This window comes from Culex pipiens, chromosome 3 (assembly GCF_016801865.2).
Source record: "Culex pipiens pallens isolate TS chromosome 3, TS_CPP_V2, whole genome shotgun sequence".
In the NCBI taxonomy this organism is placed as follows: domain Eukaryota; kingdom Metazoa; phylum Arthropoda; class Insecta; order Diptera; family Culicidae; genus Culex; species Culex pipiens.
This window is the reverse complement of record NC_068939.1, coordinates 186,102,605-186,118,886: the sequence shown is the minus strand read 5'-3', so window position 1 is coordinate 186,118,886 and position 16,282 is coordinate 186,102,605. Positions and strand designations below refer to the sequence as shown.

Sequence of the window (16,282 nt, the reverse complement as noted above, 5' to 3'; positions counted from 1 at the left end):
ATCCACACGGGCGGGACATGCACATATAACCTTTTGAAAAAGTAAGAGAAATTTTAAAAATTTAGGAATTGGGTCCTAAAATGAAGCTTAGATTGCTGATATTATTGTTTACAGCGATAAAGCTTATTTTTCTGAGTACAATGACTCTTTGTACGACCACAAAGAGTTTAAAATTGATTTTTAAATCAATTTTGAAAAATTAACCTCGCAGTCCTTCTTGACCGAGTTCTTGACAGAAAAGCTCCTACATGACAGCTCGTTCCAAGGGGTCCATAGTTGATCCATCAAAAAAAGTTGTCTTGTCAAAAAAAAAAAAATTTGCATTAAAATGAAAAAAAGTGATCAGAAATGGTTTTTAATCGTGTTTTTTACCGTTGTACATAAAAATTGACACAGGGCTTTAGTACCCAATTGCTGATATTATTGTTCACAACGATGAAGCTTATTTTTTAGAGTACAATGACCTTGACAATGACTCTTTACGACCAAATCAAATCAAATTGTTCGCTCTGCAGCATTGCCATGGCGTTCTCGATTGCGAGATTTCTACTCGAAACTAGGTGTCTAGTAAACAGGCTAGCAGACTTGACCACAAGGGGTTTAAATAAAATTTAAAATCATTTTTGGAAATTTAACTTTGCGGCCTCTCTAGACAGAGAGTATTTTACTTGACAAGGGGGGCCATATGCTTGATCCATCGTAACATGTTGAGAATTTAAGAATTTTAGAAATAGTACTCAATCTGAGTTATTTATCAAAACAGGAGCAGGATCCAAACGGAACCGCAATAATAGATTTTTTGTAAAAGAATTTTAAGTGAGTTTATACGAATAGAATAGGAGAAGAAAGAGGTTTGGGTGCTCTACCCATTCAAGCCTTCGGACTCCTAGTTTCGAGCAGAAACTTGCAATAGAAACCACAAAAGACCTTGCGGTCGTTAAAGTGGATAGTTTGATTTTTTAGAATTTTAGAAATAGTACACAATCTGAGTAATTTTAGATGTACGTGTGTTTATGTTGACAGATCTGTCAAACAACGCTTGTACAACCTTTAGCCAGAAACGCGTACAGATTTTCCGTAAAAAGCCAATTCGGCAACCCTGGCCCGTACTGTCCGACGATTCGACTCGACTCCGTCCGTGTCGCTGTCGCTTGTTCGAGTTTTCCTTAGCCTTCCGTGTGTGTTGAAAACATGAAAGCTGTAAATTAATCACCCGCCCAGATATTCTTGCCATCTTGTGCTGCTCCCGGGGGAGGAAGTGCGAATTTCCACCGTTGCGTGGCATCGCGTTATCGAGGAAAAGTGCTAATCGGGTGAAAAGTCGTGGAAAACCACTCCGCCTACAGCAGCAACCCTTTTTTTTCCTTCGAATCGATCCACTTTGGTGTCGGAAAGGTAAGAACAATAGAAATTATTTTAATCGTAGTTTTTACTTTGTTCTTGTCGAATCGACTAGAAATTTGCCAAAAAAAATAAACTAGAAAAAAACAAAGATCATTTTCTAAAGATTTCCGCTGTGCGTGTGTGTACTCAATTAGGTGCGTTTCATGAGAAAGCGATCATAGCAGGTCAGGTGCAATTAATTTGAGGTAAAAAGAAAGATGGAAACGCAAAGGACCAAAATTATGTTTCGATCAGAGCCTGCTGCATTGATTCCCAGCAGCGGTGGGGGAAGAGTCCGGTGACGAAACTCGTTTCTATTTTAATGACAGTTCTTTTTGGCTAGTTGAGTGACGTTTGTAATTGTCTGGCAGGAGAAAGTAGTGTTCAGAACGTTCGATTTTTTTTTTGTGTTGTCGCGGAAGATTTTTAAGGTGTGAAAACGTCATTTTGTTTGCCCCGTCTGGCTGTGACGAAATTGCCTCGCGTAAAATCAGCTGAAGCAAACACTTACTGGTGGCACTATCTATCTCGCCGTTTGTTCACTTTTAGCACTTTGGCCGGGACGCAATCGATAAGACTGAAGAACAACAACACGCTCGGAATTTCGGGTGCCGGACGCGGAGGAAGCGACGGACATTTTATCTTGCGAAATCGAGCAAACCCCCAGCCTTCAAAATAGACAGATCACAGATGCCCAGAGGTAAACGCCGGTCCACTGCCGAAATGGGACCTAGCGAGGATGACCGACATTCTTCCAAGAGGCAACGCAACACCTACCAGAGCAGCCAGAGGTGAGTTTCGGGTTCTAGGATGATTAGGGGTCTTCTTACGCGCATTCCATGCATATTATTGTAATTTTATATGGCTACGATATCCTGTTAGTTAAACTTTTTATTGCATATTATGATTGTTTACTAGAACTCATTAGCAACTTCTGATTTTTCAAATTATTTTTGTGATACTGATATATATATTTTTTTTAAATCAACCCAAACGTGCTTAAAATGATTCTAAACGCAAGGGGGAATGCTTTTTAAATTGATTTCAGCTGATTGCACTTCAATTTCCATTGAAATTTTGTAGTTTTTTGAAAAAATATTGTTTTTGCCCCATGATTTTTCGGGCAAACTTTAAACTTTAAATAAAACTTGTAACAGCCTATAACAAAACTCAAAGTTCGAGGATCTGGCAACTTTTTCTAAATGTATGAGCACTTTTGTTAAATTATCGTACTTTTTGAAGCTGAATCTCACGCATCCCTGAGCAGGAATACCTTTTTTTTAATAACAGCTGTGCCCTTGGTTGCCCAGTAATAGATAATAAAATACCATGAAATCATTCCAAAATCTTATGTATGGAACTATATGGAAGACCACCACAATACCAAACCATGTAATGCCAAGGGCAAAAGAATTAGAGCTGGGACTTGGGATATCCGGATATTTTGCAGCATCAAAAATTCTATTAGAAAATGAACTAACTTATAAAAGCCAGCTTTTTCTTACGACTGTGGGGTGACATAAAAAGATAAAACAAAATAATGTATCACATGATTTATGACCGAATACTATTATCCGAAAAACTATCCGATCCGTTACATTTTTATTCTTAAATCTTTTTTGGGTTTATGCAGGCCAAGGATTGATACCTAAGAGCATGCAATGGCACTGACCTTGTTGCGTGCTCTTCGGTTGACGTCCACGTAAGGAACATCCTGGAAGGAGCGTAACTAACTACATCCGTAGTTCTGTTAGATCATCCGAATTATCTTGATCAGAACAGTATAGCTCTGGTTCCTTGCGAGTGTCCTATTTTCTTACCTCCACGTTGGCTTGGTTTTCATGATGACCTAGCTGGTGGCCTGTGGAAACGGATCGTAAACCTTTGACCACCGCGGGTCAGAGACGAGACGGCTAAAAGAAAGGGGCGCGACAATGTGGGAAAGGGAAGTAATTTGTGATTGTAGACGGTATTGTTTTGATTCGCAGTATGTTGAGTCAACTGCTGTGGATGTACCTGAGCATCGCAGAACGGGGTTTCTCTTCTTTCCATTTCAGCTAACAGCTATCTTCTGTTTATTTCGTTTCACTGATTTTCTAAAACGGCTTCTGTTTACTATCCTCCATTTGATTTCGATTTTACTTATTTGATTCTCTTATTTCTCAACGCTTTTCCACTCTATTTTACCAATTGATGCTGCTGTAACAAACTGTCTGCTTTCCCTTAATTTGGCCGCGATGTCAATTTTTGTTTATCATGTGCCTTTTCTTTATTTATCTATTTGAATAATTTCTCATCTTCCCTGTAAATTGCCCTCAATACAATCTAAGCTTGTTTGTTACCTCTATTTATTAACTATTGTTAATTTCTTTATCTACTTCATAAATTACTATCTTTCTTTTACTATAGATTCTTTACATAGTATATTTCTTTCACTGTCCATTGTTTTGAAACTTCACCTTTTTCTTAAGCAAGTGAGGTTCGAGCCCTTACTCAATTTATGGAATGATTAAAGGATTAACACAAATATTACTGATGTACTTTTGAAAAACTTTTCTAAAATGCTTAGGACCAAAATATTGTAACAAAACACCGCGACAAAAGAAATAGCAACAGATAAACACGACTCAACAATAGGGAAGATTTCAGGAGAAAACAATACACAGTAAATAACAATTAGTTTTTGAATTCAAACTAAAAATATAAAAGTTTTTGCTTTAATGAACGTTGATAGGCACACTATAAATGGTTAGGCGCTTATACTTACATCAAACCCTACGTAATGTACCACCCCCGGCCGAGTTAAAATGCGTAACCGGAAAAGAAGGTGTGCATGCCTGGCACGAACACTCAAAGCGTGTTCTAGCGTGCTGCTCGTACTGACTCAGAGCAAGGGTGAGATGTAGGTGTAAGGGCAGTGCGTGTTCGTCGGGAGCCTGGTGCATAAGATCGGTCAAGGCCCGTTCTTACACTGAAAATTGCGAATTAAATCTTTTTTGGGTTTATCAAATATGTTTAACCAAATAATTTTCAGTTCATATACGATTTTCGTACATCGTTTTTGATTTGGTTTGATTGAAAAGATGATAGAAAAAATGTAAATTATCCGGATATCCGAAGTCCCAGCTCCTCAAAGAATACCATAAAATAAAACTATTTCAATACCAAGTTAAGGTATTCTGGATTTTGAAACATTGCTTGAATACCACAATATTTTTAAGTATTTTGACGCCCTCGAAATATCAAAGTTTGGTTGTTTGTCCAGGTAGTAGCAAAATTTTATATTTTCATTTTAATGCAAAAAAATAAATTGACAAGACAACATTTTTTCGATGGATCAACTATGGTCCCCTTGGAACGAGCTGTCAAGTAGGACCTTTTCTGTCAAGATTTATTTTTTATTTTTTTTAAATTGATTTAAAAATCCATTTTAAATCCTTTGCGGTCGTACAAAGGGTCATTGTACTCAGAAAAATAAGCTTTATCGTTGTGAACAATAATATCACAAATGTAAGCTTAATTTTAGGACCCAATTGCTTTCATAGACATACTTATGCAACAGGAAAATCCACTCACCTGATGATTCCAAGTTGTTATCAGTGATATTTTTAGCCACATTTTTGATTTTTGATAACAGGCATATGTTTGAAGTTCTTACCAAGCATCTGTAAAATAATAAGATTGAAAAATAAATGTTATTTAAATTAAACTCATCAAAGGTTGTTCAAAGGCACCAAAGTTTGGTATCCAAATTTCGACAATTTTTCGATTTTTTTCAATATCAGAATAATACCAAAAATTTTGCCAAAAATGGTATATCAAATCTTGCTCTTTAATTTTAGAGTAAATTTTCAGAACAACCTACGAGTCATGGGATTTCAATACAGATAGGACCTTTTGAAAATTTAAGCGAGAATTATCTTTGAGACTTTTTTTCAAGGGTTTACGAAAACCGTAGTTATCCAATTTGTTGTGCCGTTTATATTTTTTGTACTGCCCAATTTTTTAAAGAAATTGATTTTCTAAAATCAAGAATCGTAAACAACCAAAAGAATGCCCCGATACATGTCAGTGAAACAAAGCTTTACTTAATGGCGAAAGCTTCTATTGCGTCTGTCTAGCCAAACACTTTTCTTAGCCGTAGGTATTTTTCAAAATCTACCCATCCTTCAGTGCGGCCACTTATTTCTTTCTGATTTTCCCACACAAACACACACATACATCGTGTATACCTTGAATGAACTATCTGATCTCACGGGGCAGCCACGGCGACGACGGTGTCCTGCTCCGAAGTGGACACAGCACCACCGTCGCGCGTGTGATGACGACGAAAAAACAGAAAAGAGTGGAGGACGGTATTTTTAGCACACAACAAGAAAAAAGAGCGTATAGAGAAAAAGTAAAATGTTTTTCCTTCCGAAAATTACCGCGCGCTCACCTTAGCCGAAATTTCTCGCGCATAGCATCGTCATCACGATCAGCCAGTTCATCCGACGCTCGGCGGGATGATCCTCAGATCTTTTTTTTCTGTCTCCATTTGTTGGCACGATCGCGCGACGATGCGATGATGCTCGTCTTTTGGTGTAGTTATCGTTGATAAGAAGTTTTCTTTGTGTTGTTCCAAAATTATTTATTTATTGCGTTATTAATTTGACGGTTGGGATAAAAAGCAGGGGAGCCGATCGAGACTTGCCGCGGAGGATTCTAGTCTAATTATGGGAGAAGAAATGTACAAAGAGGCTAGAATAATCGCGATCGCGAAATGAAAAGAAAAAGAAAGGCCAGCAGTTGAGTAATCTTTGTTGCATTGCATTATTTCTGTTTTTGCAGCTCGAGGAGGTACAGCAAAGTGGACGATGCCTTCAGCCAGAAGCGGTGCATCGCTTGGTTCCGCGAGTACACCACACCGGACGATCCGGACACTTTGGGTGAGTTTCGCTCATTATTTTTGTTAGTTATTTGGCTAATAATTTTCTGTACTGTTCAGGACCAGAAGGTATGGAAAAGTTCTGCGAGGATGTCGGCGTCGAGCCGGAGAACGTGGCGATGCTCGTGCTAGCGTACAAAATGGGCGCCAAAAATATGGGCTTCTTCACACAGAGCGAGTGGCTGAAGGGACTGACGGATCTGCAGTGCGACACGGCCGGCAAGGTCCAGTGCAAGCTCGACTACCTGCGCAACCTGCTGAACGAGTCCAACACGTTCAAAGTGATCTACAGATATGCGTACGACTTTGCTAGGGTAAGTCGGTGCTCTTAACGTTAACGCTACTGAACAAAGTGACGGTTGTACTTTCCACCGTAGGACAAAGACCAACGCAGTATGGACATTGAAACGGCCAAGGCGATGCTGCAGCTGCTGCTCGGCAAACACTGGCCGCTGTACGCACAATTTGCCCAGTTCTTAGAGCAGTCCAAGTACAAAGTGATCAACAAGGATCAGTGGTGTAACATCCTCGAGTTTTCCCGTACTATCTCCAACGATTTAAACAACTACGACGTCGATGGAGCCTGTAAGTACCTACCGAAAAGCTGGGCCAAGTCCGGGCAGAGGGTGGCCACTCAAATCCTTTTTTTTCAAATTCCCAAGTACGTAAAAGAAGCATTGACGGTCTACGGCAGGGGTACCCAACCTTTTGGCCCTGCGGGCCAGATCTGATTTTTCAGAAGCAGTGACGGGCCGGAACTAATATTTGATAAAAGTTGAAAAAGTAAACACATTTTTTTCAATTTTCTTATCATTGGGTTCAGGCCTGCAAAAAGTTTCCAACCCAGCGTACACATGAAGCAAACCAAAATGTCTGTTCACTGCTAGCATGTGACTGCAAGCCTACTTTGTCTGTTTTACCACTGCCGCCTGACTCGTGCCGGTCGGCTGCTGGAGAATGAGAGACGTGAAAAAATGAGCTACACTCACTCAATTCGTGTCATATGACTGACTCGTAAAATCCTCTTTAAACACTATTTTGACTATTTTCAAACAGTTGAATCGTTGTAGACTGTGCAAAACACTTAAAACAACCATAACTTATATTCAAAATTACATTTTCACGCATAAATACGAACTTTTTGTGTAAAAACTTGTTTCTTTATGTGTGTGCGTGCAACGTCGAATGAGCGTTGGTCGACTACTGCCTCGCATTGCAGCTGCTCAATGAGCTAGGGGACTCACGACTGCGCCGGGTTTGTTTATGTCACGGTTTTGCGGTTCAGTGAATGGATCTCAAAAATTCGTGTCAGCGTCGCCGATTTTCGAGTTATGACCCCTGACATTTTCAGCACTGATTTGGGTTCTTTTAAAGTAAATACATAGAAGAACTAGTGTTGCAAATATGATTCATATATCTTGATTTTAAGAATGAAAAACAAAGATAACATTCAAAAATGTGTGACTTATTTAAATTTTTGTTTGTTTAAAATTGTATAGATATTGTTTAAAACAAAATGACGATTGCAATTAAATACCTTGATATTTTTTTTATAAAAAAAAAATGAAATTTCAATGATCGTTGCAATCTTTTGAAGTTTTTGATACATTGTTTAATATTTTTAAAATATTTGCAGCGATCTTCAGTATGAACAATTTGATTTTTAAGCTTTCAAAAAAAACTTAATCACTAAAAAGTTGTTCTGGAAAAATACATTAGTTTTGCTTAGGCCGTTGCAAATATTTTTCAAAGTTTATGTCCCTCGACTCTGACCAAAGTCGAGGGGTGGGCAAAAAAATAAAAAAAAGTATAAAAATTGAAATTACGAGCCATGGTTTCAACATTTAAATGAAAAAAGTGTTTTAAAATGCATTATACACCTGTCCAGTTGTTTTGCCATCATTAGTTTCCAAAATATCTAAGTATTGACGAAAATTTTATTTTTTGCGAAAAATAATTTTTTTGCGGTGCTGTACATTGGAATTTCATAAAAATTCAAAACATTTTTAAACAAGCCCAAACATGCTAAACATGATTATCAATGCAGAAAAATGCATTTTAGATTGTTTTCAGTTGATTAGACAACTATTTTCATAAAAATGTTGAAGTTTTTTGGATTTTTTTTGCCCCCTGATTTTTCAGACCAATTTTGAAGGGGGGGCGACATAAACTTTGAAAAATATTTGCAACGGCCTTACTTATTTATCAATAAAAAGAAAATAGAAAAAAAACTTCAATTTGAAGTAAACAAAGTTAAAACTGAACGAAATAACATTTTGTCTTTTTTTGTAAATTTTAAGACAACAGTCCTAGTTTTTTTCATAAATTTCTCAATTTTACGAAATGGATAATTTTCTTTTCCTGCACCATTTTTTCAGTTAAAAAATATCAATATAAAAATTATAAGAATTACATTCAAACATGAAGAATGTTCTTATAATATGTTAAAATGTGATCTCAAGCTTATTTTTTTAAATCAGACAATAATTTTATTTATTTAATACTTCATGAACAGCCTTAAGGGCCGGTCATAGAACTATTTTGAAAAGCCGTCGCGGGCCGGATGAAATGGCTTCACGGGCCGGATCAGGCCCGCGGGCCGGACGTTGGGCAGGCCTGGTCTACTAACCAAGCAGCACCACCAGAAAAATGAAAAAAAAAATCGCTTCACATTTTCTCTGTGCTCTGTACACCAAAAAAATTTAACAAATAGATCCTTTTCAGGGCCGCAAAATACATCACGAAAGAGTTCTTGTTGTCTGCGCGAGATGCATGCGGGGGTACCTCAAAGCCGATGCAGCCTGCCAAAAACAAACAAAAACCTTATGTCCCTGAATTATCCTATGTATTTCGGTTATGTCTCTGACATAACATCTTGTATAACCCCCTTGACATTTTGGTCACCATCTTAGATCACAATTATTATAAAATATTATTATTAAATAACTTTTGGAGCATATGACATTTTAGGACAGTGATCCAAATAAAGCGAAAAATTAAAATTTCGAGATTCGATTATCCACAGTGATATACAGCGAGTACTTCGGATAATGGAGTATGAACTGCATTTTTCTAAGAGCCCTATATTTTTGAAATCAGGAATTTACTTTTTTTTTAATATTTAATCAGAACTCTTGAAAAATTCAAATTTCAGTATTTCGATCTCAATTTTGTTTTTTTTTTAAATATGAAATTGTATTTTGTTATTTTTTATTTTAGAATTGAAATTTCTTTGATTTTTTTATCCGTTAAAAAAAATTATTTTCGATGTTTAGAATACATTTGGATTTTTTTAATATTTATATTTTTGAATTTTTAATATTAATATTTGAATTTTTAGCCATTTTTTTTTTAATTTTTGAAATTTCCTAATTTTTCATTACCTGCATTTTTGAATTTGAATTTCTGAAATTTAGTTTTTTTCTTATTTTATTCATTTTTAATTTGTACGGTGTTTTAATGTGTATTTTTGAGCTTAAACATTTGTGAATTTCTGAAATTTAAATTTTAAACCTAATATCTGTGTGCTGTTTTTTTATTTTTGAATCTTCCTGATTTTCAAACCTTTGCATTTTTTGGAATTAAAGAAATTCAATCTTTTTTTATGGATTTCATTCTTCATTTATGAATTTTGAAATGTGATATTTTAAGTTATTTATTTCTTTTAATTTGTACGGCTTTTTTGTGTATTTTTGAGATTAAACATTTCTGAATTTCAAAATTTAGAAATATTTAATTTTTTGTTTTTTTTTGTAATATTTGTGTTTTTTTGTTATTAGTTTTTTTCAATGAATGAATTTTTGTTTTTTTTTTTGTTTTCTTATGATTATTTATCTTATGATCAGGGTTGAAAATCCGACGACTATGATTAATTTTGCGATTAATCGCTGCTTGTTACACATCATGAACAAGACTGCTTAGAATGGTCTTTATTCTCAAATTGCCACGACTAGCTGTCATTTGTGATGGTAACAACCAGTGCAAACGAAATTTCGACTTTGTTTGTAATAGGTGACATAACACTCCAATCGTCTTCACCACGACAACCTGATTTTGCCATTCTACTTTCGTACGTTAAACACACAGATGAATAAATGATTCCAATCATCTATCCCATGATCGCAGTCAAATGACTTCTGTCACAACGCAGCAAACACAAGGAAGAGACGAATTAACGAGAGAAAGAACACGTTTCCTCGTTCGGGCGGCTGCTTGAGTGGTGCTCATTTTCCGACCGTCGGTGAACGCACACGAAGTTGAAACGAACGACACTCAAGCAGCCGCACGACGCGAAGGCATATGCTTTTTCTCTGTCTGTCTTTCTTTCTTCTCTCTTTCTCGTGTTGTGCTTAGAGAGGTAGTGAGAGGAAATTAAGAATAGATTAGGCAATTTAATAGAAGCGTAGTATAACACAGTTTGCTCTTTCTACTTCTTCTTTTGTTTTCTTTCTCCCATGTCGGAGTAATGTTAAAAATCGTTGATTGGCCATCCTGCAAGGCCTGTTCTATAACCCTAAATCCATAAATTTTCGTTTTCCAGGGCCCGTGATGCTGGACGAGTTCGTCGAATGGTTAAGACTCGTGCGAACGCAGGCGACAATTAGCTGAGAATTGTACTACTAAGTGATTGGCCAGCAACAATCACACCCCAAAAGAACACACACACACACAACACACGTACACACACAAAAACAGCTTTTCTCGAGTCCTTGCGTCTCTTCACAATCCATGCGTCGTCACAATGTAGATTAAACCCACAGCAAAAAAAAAAAAAGAAGGAAAACACAACTAATGCTGCAACAAATCCCAATAATTTCAGCCCGATTGTACCGCCAACAACTGATATGGAAGAAAAACATTATCCTTGTTTGATGTATACACATTGTATTGCTCTTTCCACTAATGATAAATGTTTGTTCAAAGTAAAGAAACAAGATGAACTAGAGAGATTTTCTTTTTGTTTCTCTCGAGCGCCAGTAGAATCCGACTTTTGTTTGTCCCGTTACGAATTATAACATACTTTTTAGCATACCAAATAGGGCACTGTCACGTCGCGTGGAACCGGTCGAGGGGTGGGAGGTTCTGAAGCGCCGCGCCGCCGTACGGACTCAACAGTTGACGGAAGGGGAGGAGAAGGATAATACCAACGTATATAATAACTAATACTAAAATGGAAAGACTTGAATAGTTTTCGGAAAGGATGCAACACACAAAAACACACATATTCAGCAAATAATTAAAGGTTCGGGCAACATTTTGGCTAATCCGTAATACTATCTATCAAACAAAATCATCTAATAATCATTGAAGGCCTCCCTATTTCAGCTAACGAGAAAAAAATAAGTAAAAATTGCATGTTAGGAGAAATTCACGCAGTCACAAAATTAATTGAAAAGGTAGAATGAAACAAATTCCACACACAAACACACAGAATACAAAGAGATTAACGTAAGAAAGGATGGATAAAACGGCGCGTTTTTTTACCGGAAAAAAAGCAATTGTATTTTCAAACAACAAGACAATTGAACTGTGAGAGGAGATGCATCGCAATGATATAGATAGAGTTTGGTGAATAAAAAAAGTCGAAGTAAGCTAAACAAAGTATTTTTTTTCACTTCATTTGCAGTAACGATCAGCTTTCATTTTGCTGCGTCTGTCCAGAAGCGCCTCGTGGAGCGTTCCCTCGTCTCGGGCGTTCTTCAGCGTGGTCTTGTCCTCCGTGTTGACTCGCAGCTTCTTGTCCTGGAATTTCTGGAACTTTTTCCTAAAATAAAACACACAAAAAATCAATCCTTCATTTCAACAACCTCCCTCCCCAACTACTCACACATAGTTGATCTCCACCTGGTCCAGATCGCCCTCCTCCTCAACCGCCACCTCCTTTGTATTTTTCTGCTCACGTTCGGCGCAACTCCGCACCACGCAAACCTCGTTGTCGCCCACTTTCTTCTTCAGCGCCACCACCGCGTCATCTTCCGGATCGACCGAAACGAAGCACCCGTTGGCGGCCAGCAGCGCCATCTTGCCCCCCTCGAAGACCGGCTCGAACTGCTCGACCGCGGACACGGCATCCGACCGGCCCGTAATAATGCCATCCTTTTCCACCTTGAGGTATTTGCCGTACCCGGACTTGAACGCGACCTTGTCCTCGTTGATCAGCACCGCCGTGAAGATTTCCTCCGGATGGGGCCCATCGCCCTCGTCGTGCGGGGCGCCCAGCGTAAAAAGTCCGTTGTCCAGGGCTTTGATGTAGGCGCGTTTGCCGAACTGAATCGCCACCGAGCCGGTAATGTCGGTCGTTTTAGCAATCTTCCACCAGCCGCCGTGCTTCAGGGCGTCCTCGTCAACCTCCGGGCGGGCCCGTTTGGACGAGGAATCCTTGTCTTTTTTGTGCTTCTTGTGTTTACGTTTTGATCCCCTACGAAATTAGCGAAAAATACAAAAAAATCTCAACAAAATGTTATGAAGCATCTTTATTCCAATACTTACTTGGAACTTTCGCCTTTCAACACCAATTTACTGCTTTTAGCAACACTATATTCAGACATTTTTTAAACAATTTGAATTTTACAGATTTTAATTTTATTAAATTTAAGATTCATCAGAGATCGAAACGAAAACGTAAACAACAAATCGATCTGTCAATCTGGTACACACTGATTTAAATTTACCAGCATTTTATACGAGCGACACCAGGAAAAATCACGTTGGAGGATTTATGTTGATATCAACCGTATCAACTTGAATATTCCAAACTGAAAGATTATTAATCATTGAAAAAAAAACATGAATGCATTTCTCTAAGTGTCTCCTAATAAATTAGCCTCTAATTTTCCACTGACGATATCTCGGAAACTATTGGTCCGATTGTATATGTTGAAAATTTAAACTTTTGTGATTTTTTTAACTTTTCCATATGTAATATTTTGAATTTTTAAATCTTTTCAAAAGTTAAGCTTGTTTTTAAATTTTTAAACTATTTTTATTGAAAGGATCGGAAAAATTTCACAAAAGTTTTAATTTTTAACATTGAAAATCGAAGGTGTTTTTCTTTCAAGTATTTGTTTAAACCAGTGTTTATTTTAAATTTTTCCCATCTAAATTTGTTTTCTTCGCTAGCAACAATTTCCAAATACTTGCAGCATTTTTACGATTTTTTAATACCTGCTTATATTCACAAATTTTGACTGATATTTTTTTCAAGAAAAAGACAGAAAAGAGATTTCAAAAAACTTTCACACAAAAAAATAATTTGATATTCGATTATTTTTTAAAGTTATAGAACTTTGCTCAAAAAGATGCGAAATCTTCCAGATATTAAATGTGAAAATTAACAGAAATTGATTTATGTAATTCCATTCTTCAAAAAATGCTCATGTTTGAGAGAACGCAAATATTTTCAAAACTTTTTTTTAATGGTATTAAAATAAAAAAATCACAAAATTTTTCATTAACATTTTAGAATTTTAGTTTTTGTCAGCTATAGCGGTATACGCACTTCGGAAGGAACCGGTCAAGAAAAAAAATCAAATGGGCAGCAGAGGCAGTGCAAGCAAGTCAGAGAGGGTGAAGAAAAGCCCCAATAAATCGCTCCCTCTCCTTTGTTCTGCTGTTCGTAAAGCTGTTTCTTGACCTCTTTCTTTCCGATCTGCATACTAGCCTTATATTTTAAAAACAGCTGCAAAATGAAATCTAACGAAACAAAAAATTATGTTATCTTATCAAAGAAATGCACATATGTTTCAAATATATTGTAAGCTTTAAAGGTTATAAAAATACAATTAAAGATTATTTTTTTAGAAAAAACCCATTGACGTCATCAAGAAAGGCCAAATTCCCCCCAGGGGGAATTCTTCACCGGTTTAAACTCATGAGAAGAAAAAAACTAAAAAGAAAACGAAAATCTATGCCTAACCTACAACTTTGCCGAAGACACCAAATCAATCAAAAAATCGCTTCTCTAGATACAGAATTTCATACATTTACATACCCATTTTGTATGAGCAGCCCCCATAATTGTATGGATCAAGTTCTGGTGTGGTTTCCCTTGTAGCGCATACATAGGGGCAGGGGGGAGAGAATGGACCAGGGGGGCAGAATGGGCCACCCTTGTTTTGGGCTTTAGAATGGATTTAGACCAATTGTAAGGCAAGGGTCTTATAAAGGACGTCAAATAACTTCACCATATCGAAAACGACGTTTGAATTCATTGTATTTTTCGAATTATGAGCAAAAATGTAAATTTATTGACAAAACTACGCAAATGTTGTTTATTTCGAGGTTTTTAAATAAGCTTTCTGAAAAGTTGGATTGTTTGAAAAAGTTTGCTCAATGCTTATAACGTTACTAGATGTTACTACCAAGGTATACAAACAACAACGGAACCTTAAAATCATTTAGAGACTTGGTGATGGAAGTGTTAAATTAAAATCCACTTGGGGGCAGAATGGACCACCCTTATCCTGCCTTATAAAAACAATCAAAAGTTATGAAATTTTGATTAAATGGATTATTTCACTCCTGGTAGCTTCACAAATCACGTTTAATGAAAAATTAGTTGATTTTTTAGTTGTTTTGATGATTATTTGTAAAAATAGTGTCCTTTTTCAACATATTAACACTATTTTCAAAAATTTTGTTTTGATAAGTGACTATTTTTATTAAAGTGGTCTAACTTCATGGAAACTATGTTAGAAAGGTACCTTAAGTCATTTCTTATCTCCCTTCAACGTTGTATTAGACAAAATGGCTTGTTTTCTAAGGTGGCCCATTCTGCCCCGCACCCTGGAAAAAAAGTCGAAAAAACTTTTTTTTTAAAGTGGCTCAAAAACAGTTTTAAGCTAAAAAATTTCATCAACCAAGTATATAACATTGAAGGGAACATCCCAAAGCATAAGCCTACTACACTGAATTCATAAGTTTTCATGTTTTTCTTATTGGACTTTCAGAGCAAAGGCAAAACACGTCCGGCTCGGGAGAGAGAATGCACACGAATGATGTTTATTGACTAAAACTAATAATAATAAAAATAAGAAAAATAGCGCGCGGTGCTGTCAACAACTTGGCAGGGTTGCCAGTTTAACACTCCTCCTCAACGCGCGTTTACCATACTCCTCCTGAACGTTCTGGGGCTCCTCCTGAATCACAGACATATTTCGATGTCAGAACGGTCAAGTGTGTCCACGACAGCAGAGAGTAGACACTCTGGGGCAGTCGCTGCTTTGTGCTCCGGAAACTGCTGCATCGCTACGGCCGGAAGCTTGCCTTGTTGTGTCTTCTGTCTTCCAGATGCAGTCTTCGGACGTCGGCCGTTTTGGTGCTTCACCATCCGCAGGTTGAACACACCTCCATTTCTGGGTGCAACTGCGGCAATTCGCTTTCCACACGAAATTGTGCACTTTTGCTTCTCGAAGGTAACCTTCGCTCCTTTGTCCACGAGTCTCGCCACCGAAACCAGGTTGGTGTTGAGATCAGGTACGTAGAGAACGTTGCTCAACGTTAAGTTACGTTCCGTGTCACCAGTACCGTAGCAACGAATCCGACAGCTTCCGACTCCTTTCACTTCAGCACTTTTACCATCAGCGACCGTTACCATCTTCGGAGTGTCCTCACGCGGCTGTACCAGCGATTCGAAAGATTTCCGATCGGTACACATGTGAGTGCTCGCACCTGAATCCACAATCCACTGTCCTGCAAAAGCTTCGCACACGCCAAACGCAAAATCTTCGTCGGACACTTCCGCTGAACTTTTGAACTTCGTCGTGGGCTTCTCCCAGATGTCGTCGTCGTCGCTCTGAGAGCTTCCTTCTCCATACCGCTTCGTCAGCTGCTTGCACTGGCGCCACTTGTGTCCAAACTTGTGACAATGATTGCACTGGACACCGTGTTTTGCCACAACCTTCATCACCTTCTCATCCGATGACGATGATCCGATCTCTTTTTGCTTCTCCACCTCGTTGATGATGCTTCCTT

At 37.6% G+C, this 16,282-nt stretch overlaps 2 protein-coding genes across 4 annotated transcripts; one reads left to right on the top strand and one right to left on the bottom strand.

Annotated features, from left to right (window-relative positions):
• The first annotated feature begins 1,126 nt into the window (after positions 1 to 1,126).
• LOC120423196 (DCN1-like protein 4) lies at positions 1,127 to 11,087 on the top strand. 3 transcript variants are annotated; one of them, XM_039586896.2, is made up of 6 exons: positions 1,127 to 1,395; positions 1,933 to 2,174; positions 6,214 to 6,311; positions 6,371 to 6,624; positions 6,688 to 6,895; positions 10,851 to 11,087. In XM_039586896.2, the coding sequence occupies exons 2-6, from the start codon at positions 2,074 to 2,076 to the stop codon at positions 10,916 to 10,918; spliced, it is 729 nt and encodes a 242-aa protein (XP_039442830.1). In that variant the 5' UTR covers positions 1,127 to 1,395; positions 1,933 to 2,073; the 3' UTR covers positions 10,919 to 11,087. The 3 variants fall into 3 exon arrangements, with proteins under 3 accessions (XP_039442830.1, XP_039442831.1, XP_039442832.1); XM_039586897.2 differs by lacking the exon at positions 1,127 to 1,395 and adding an exon at positions 1,675 to 1,814; XM_039586898.2 differs by lacking the exons at positions 1,127 to 1,395; positions 1,933 to 2,174 and adding an exon at positions 5,924 to 6,112.
• A 172-nt stretch (positions 11,088 to 11,259) lies between these two features.
• On the bottom strand, positions 11,260 to 12,957 carry LOC120423195 (protein FRG1 homolog). The gene is made up of 3 exons (XM_039586895.2): positions 12,800 to 12,957; positions 12,138 to 12,728; positions 11,260 to 12,074 (listed from the first exon to the last, which is right to left on the bottom strand). The coding sequence occupies exons 1-3, from the start codon at positions 12,856 to 12,858 to the stop codon at positions 11,927 to 11,929; spliced, it is 798 nt and encodes a 265-aa protein (XP_039442829.1). The 5' UTR covers positions 12,859 to 12,957; the 3' UTR covers positions 11,260 to 11,926.
• Positions 12,958 to 16,282: the final 3,325 nt, after the last annotated feature.

Bases quoted from the DNA above. Each gene is read 5' to 3' on its own strand.
- LOC120423196 (XM_039586896.2), top strand. From the start codon at position 2,074: ATGCCCAGAGGTAAACGCCGGTCCACTGCCGAAATGGGACCTAGCGAG. The intron at 6,312-6,370 runs GTGAGTTTCGCT...TGTACTGTTCAG, and splicing joins GGACGATCCGGACACTTTGG to GACCAGAAGGTATGGAAAAG. The intron at 6,625-6,687 runs GTAAGTCGGTGC...TTTCCACCGTAG, and splicing joins ATGCGTACGACTTTGCTAGG to GACAAAGACCAACGCAGTAT.
- LOC120423195 (XM_039586895.2), bottom strand. From the start codon at position 12,858: ATGTCTGAATATAGTGTTGCTAAAAGCAGTAAATTGGTGTTGAAAGGC. The intron at 12,729-12,799 runs GTAAGTATTGGA...CTAATTTCGTAG, and splicing joins TTGAAAGGCGAAAGTTCCAA to GGGATCAAAACGTAAACACA. The intron at 12,075-12,137 runs GTGAGTAGTTGG...GTTTTATTTTAG, and splicing joins CAGGTGGAGATCAACTATGT to GAAAAAGTTCCAGAAATTCC.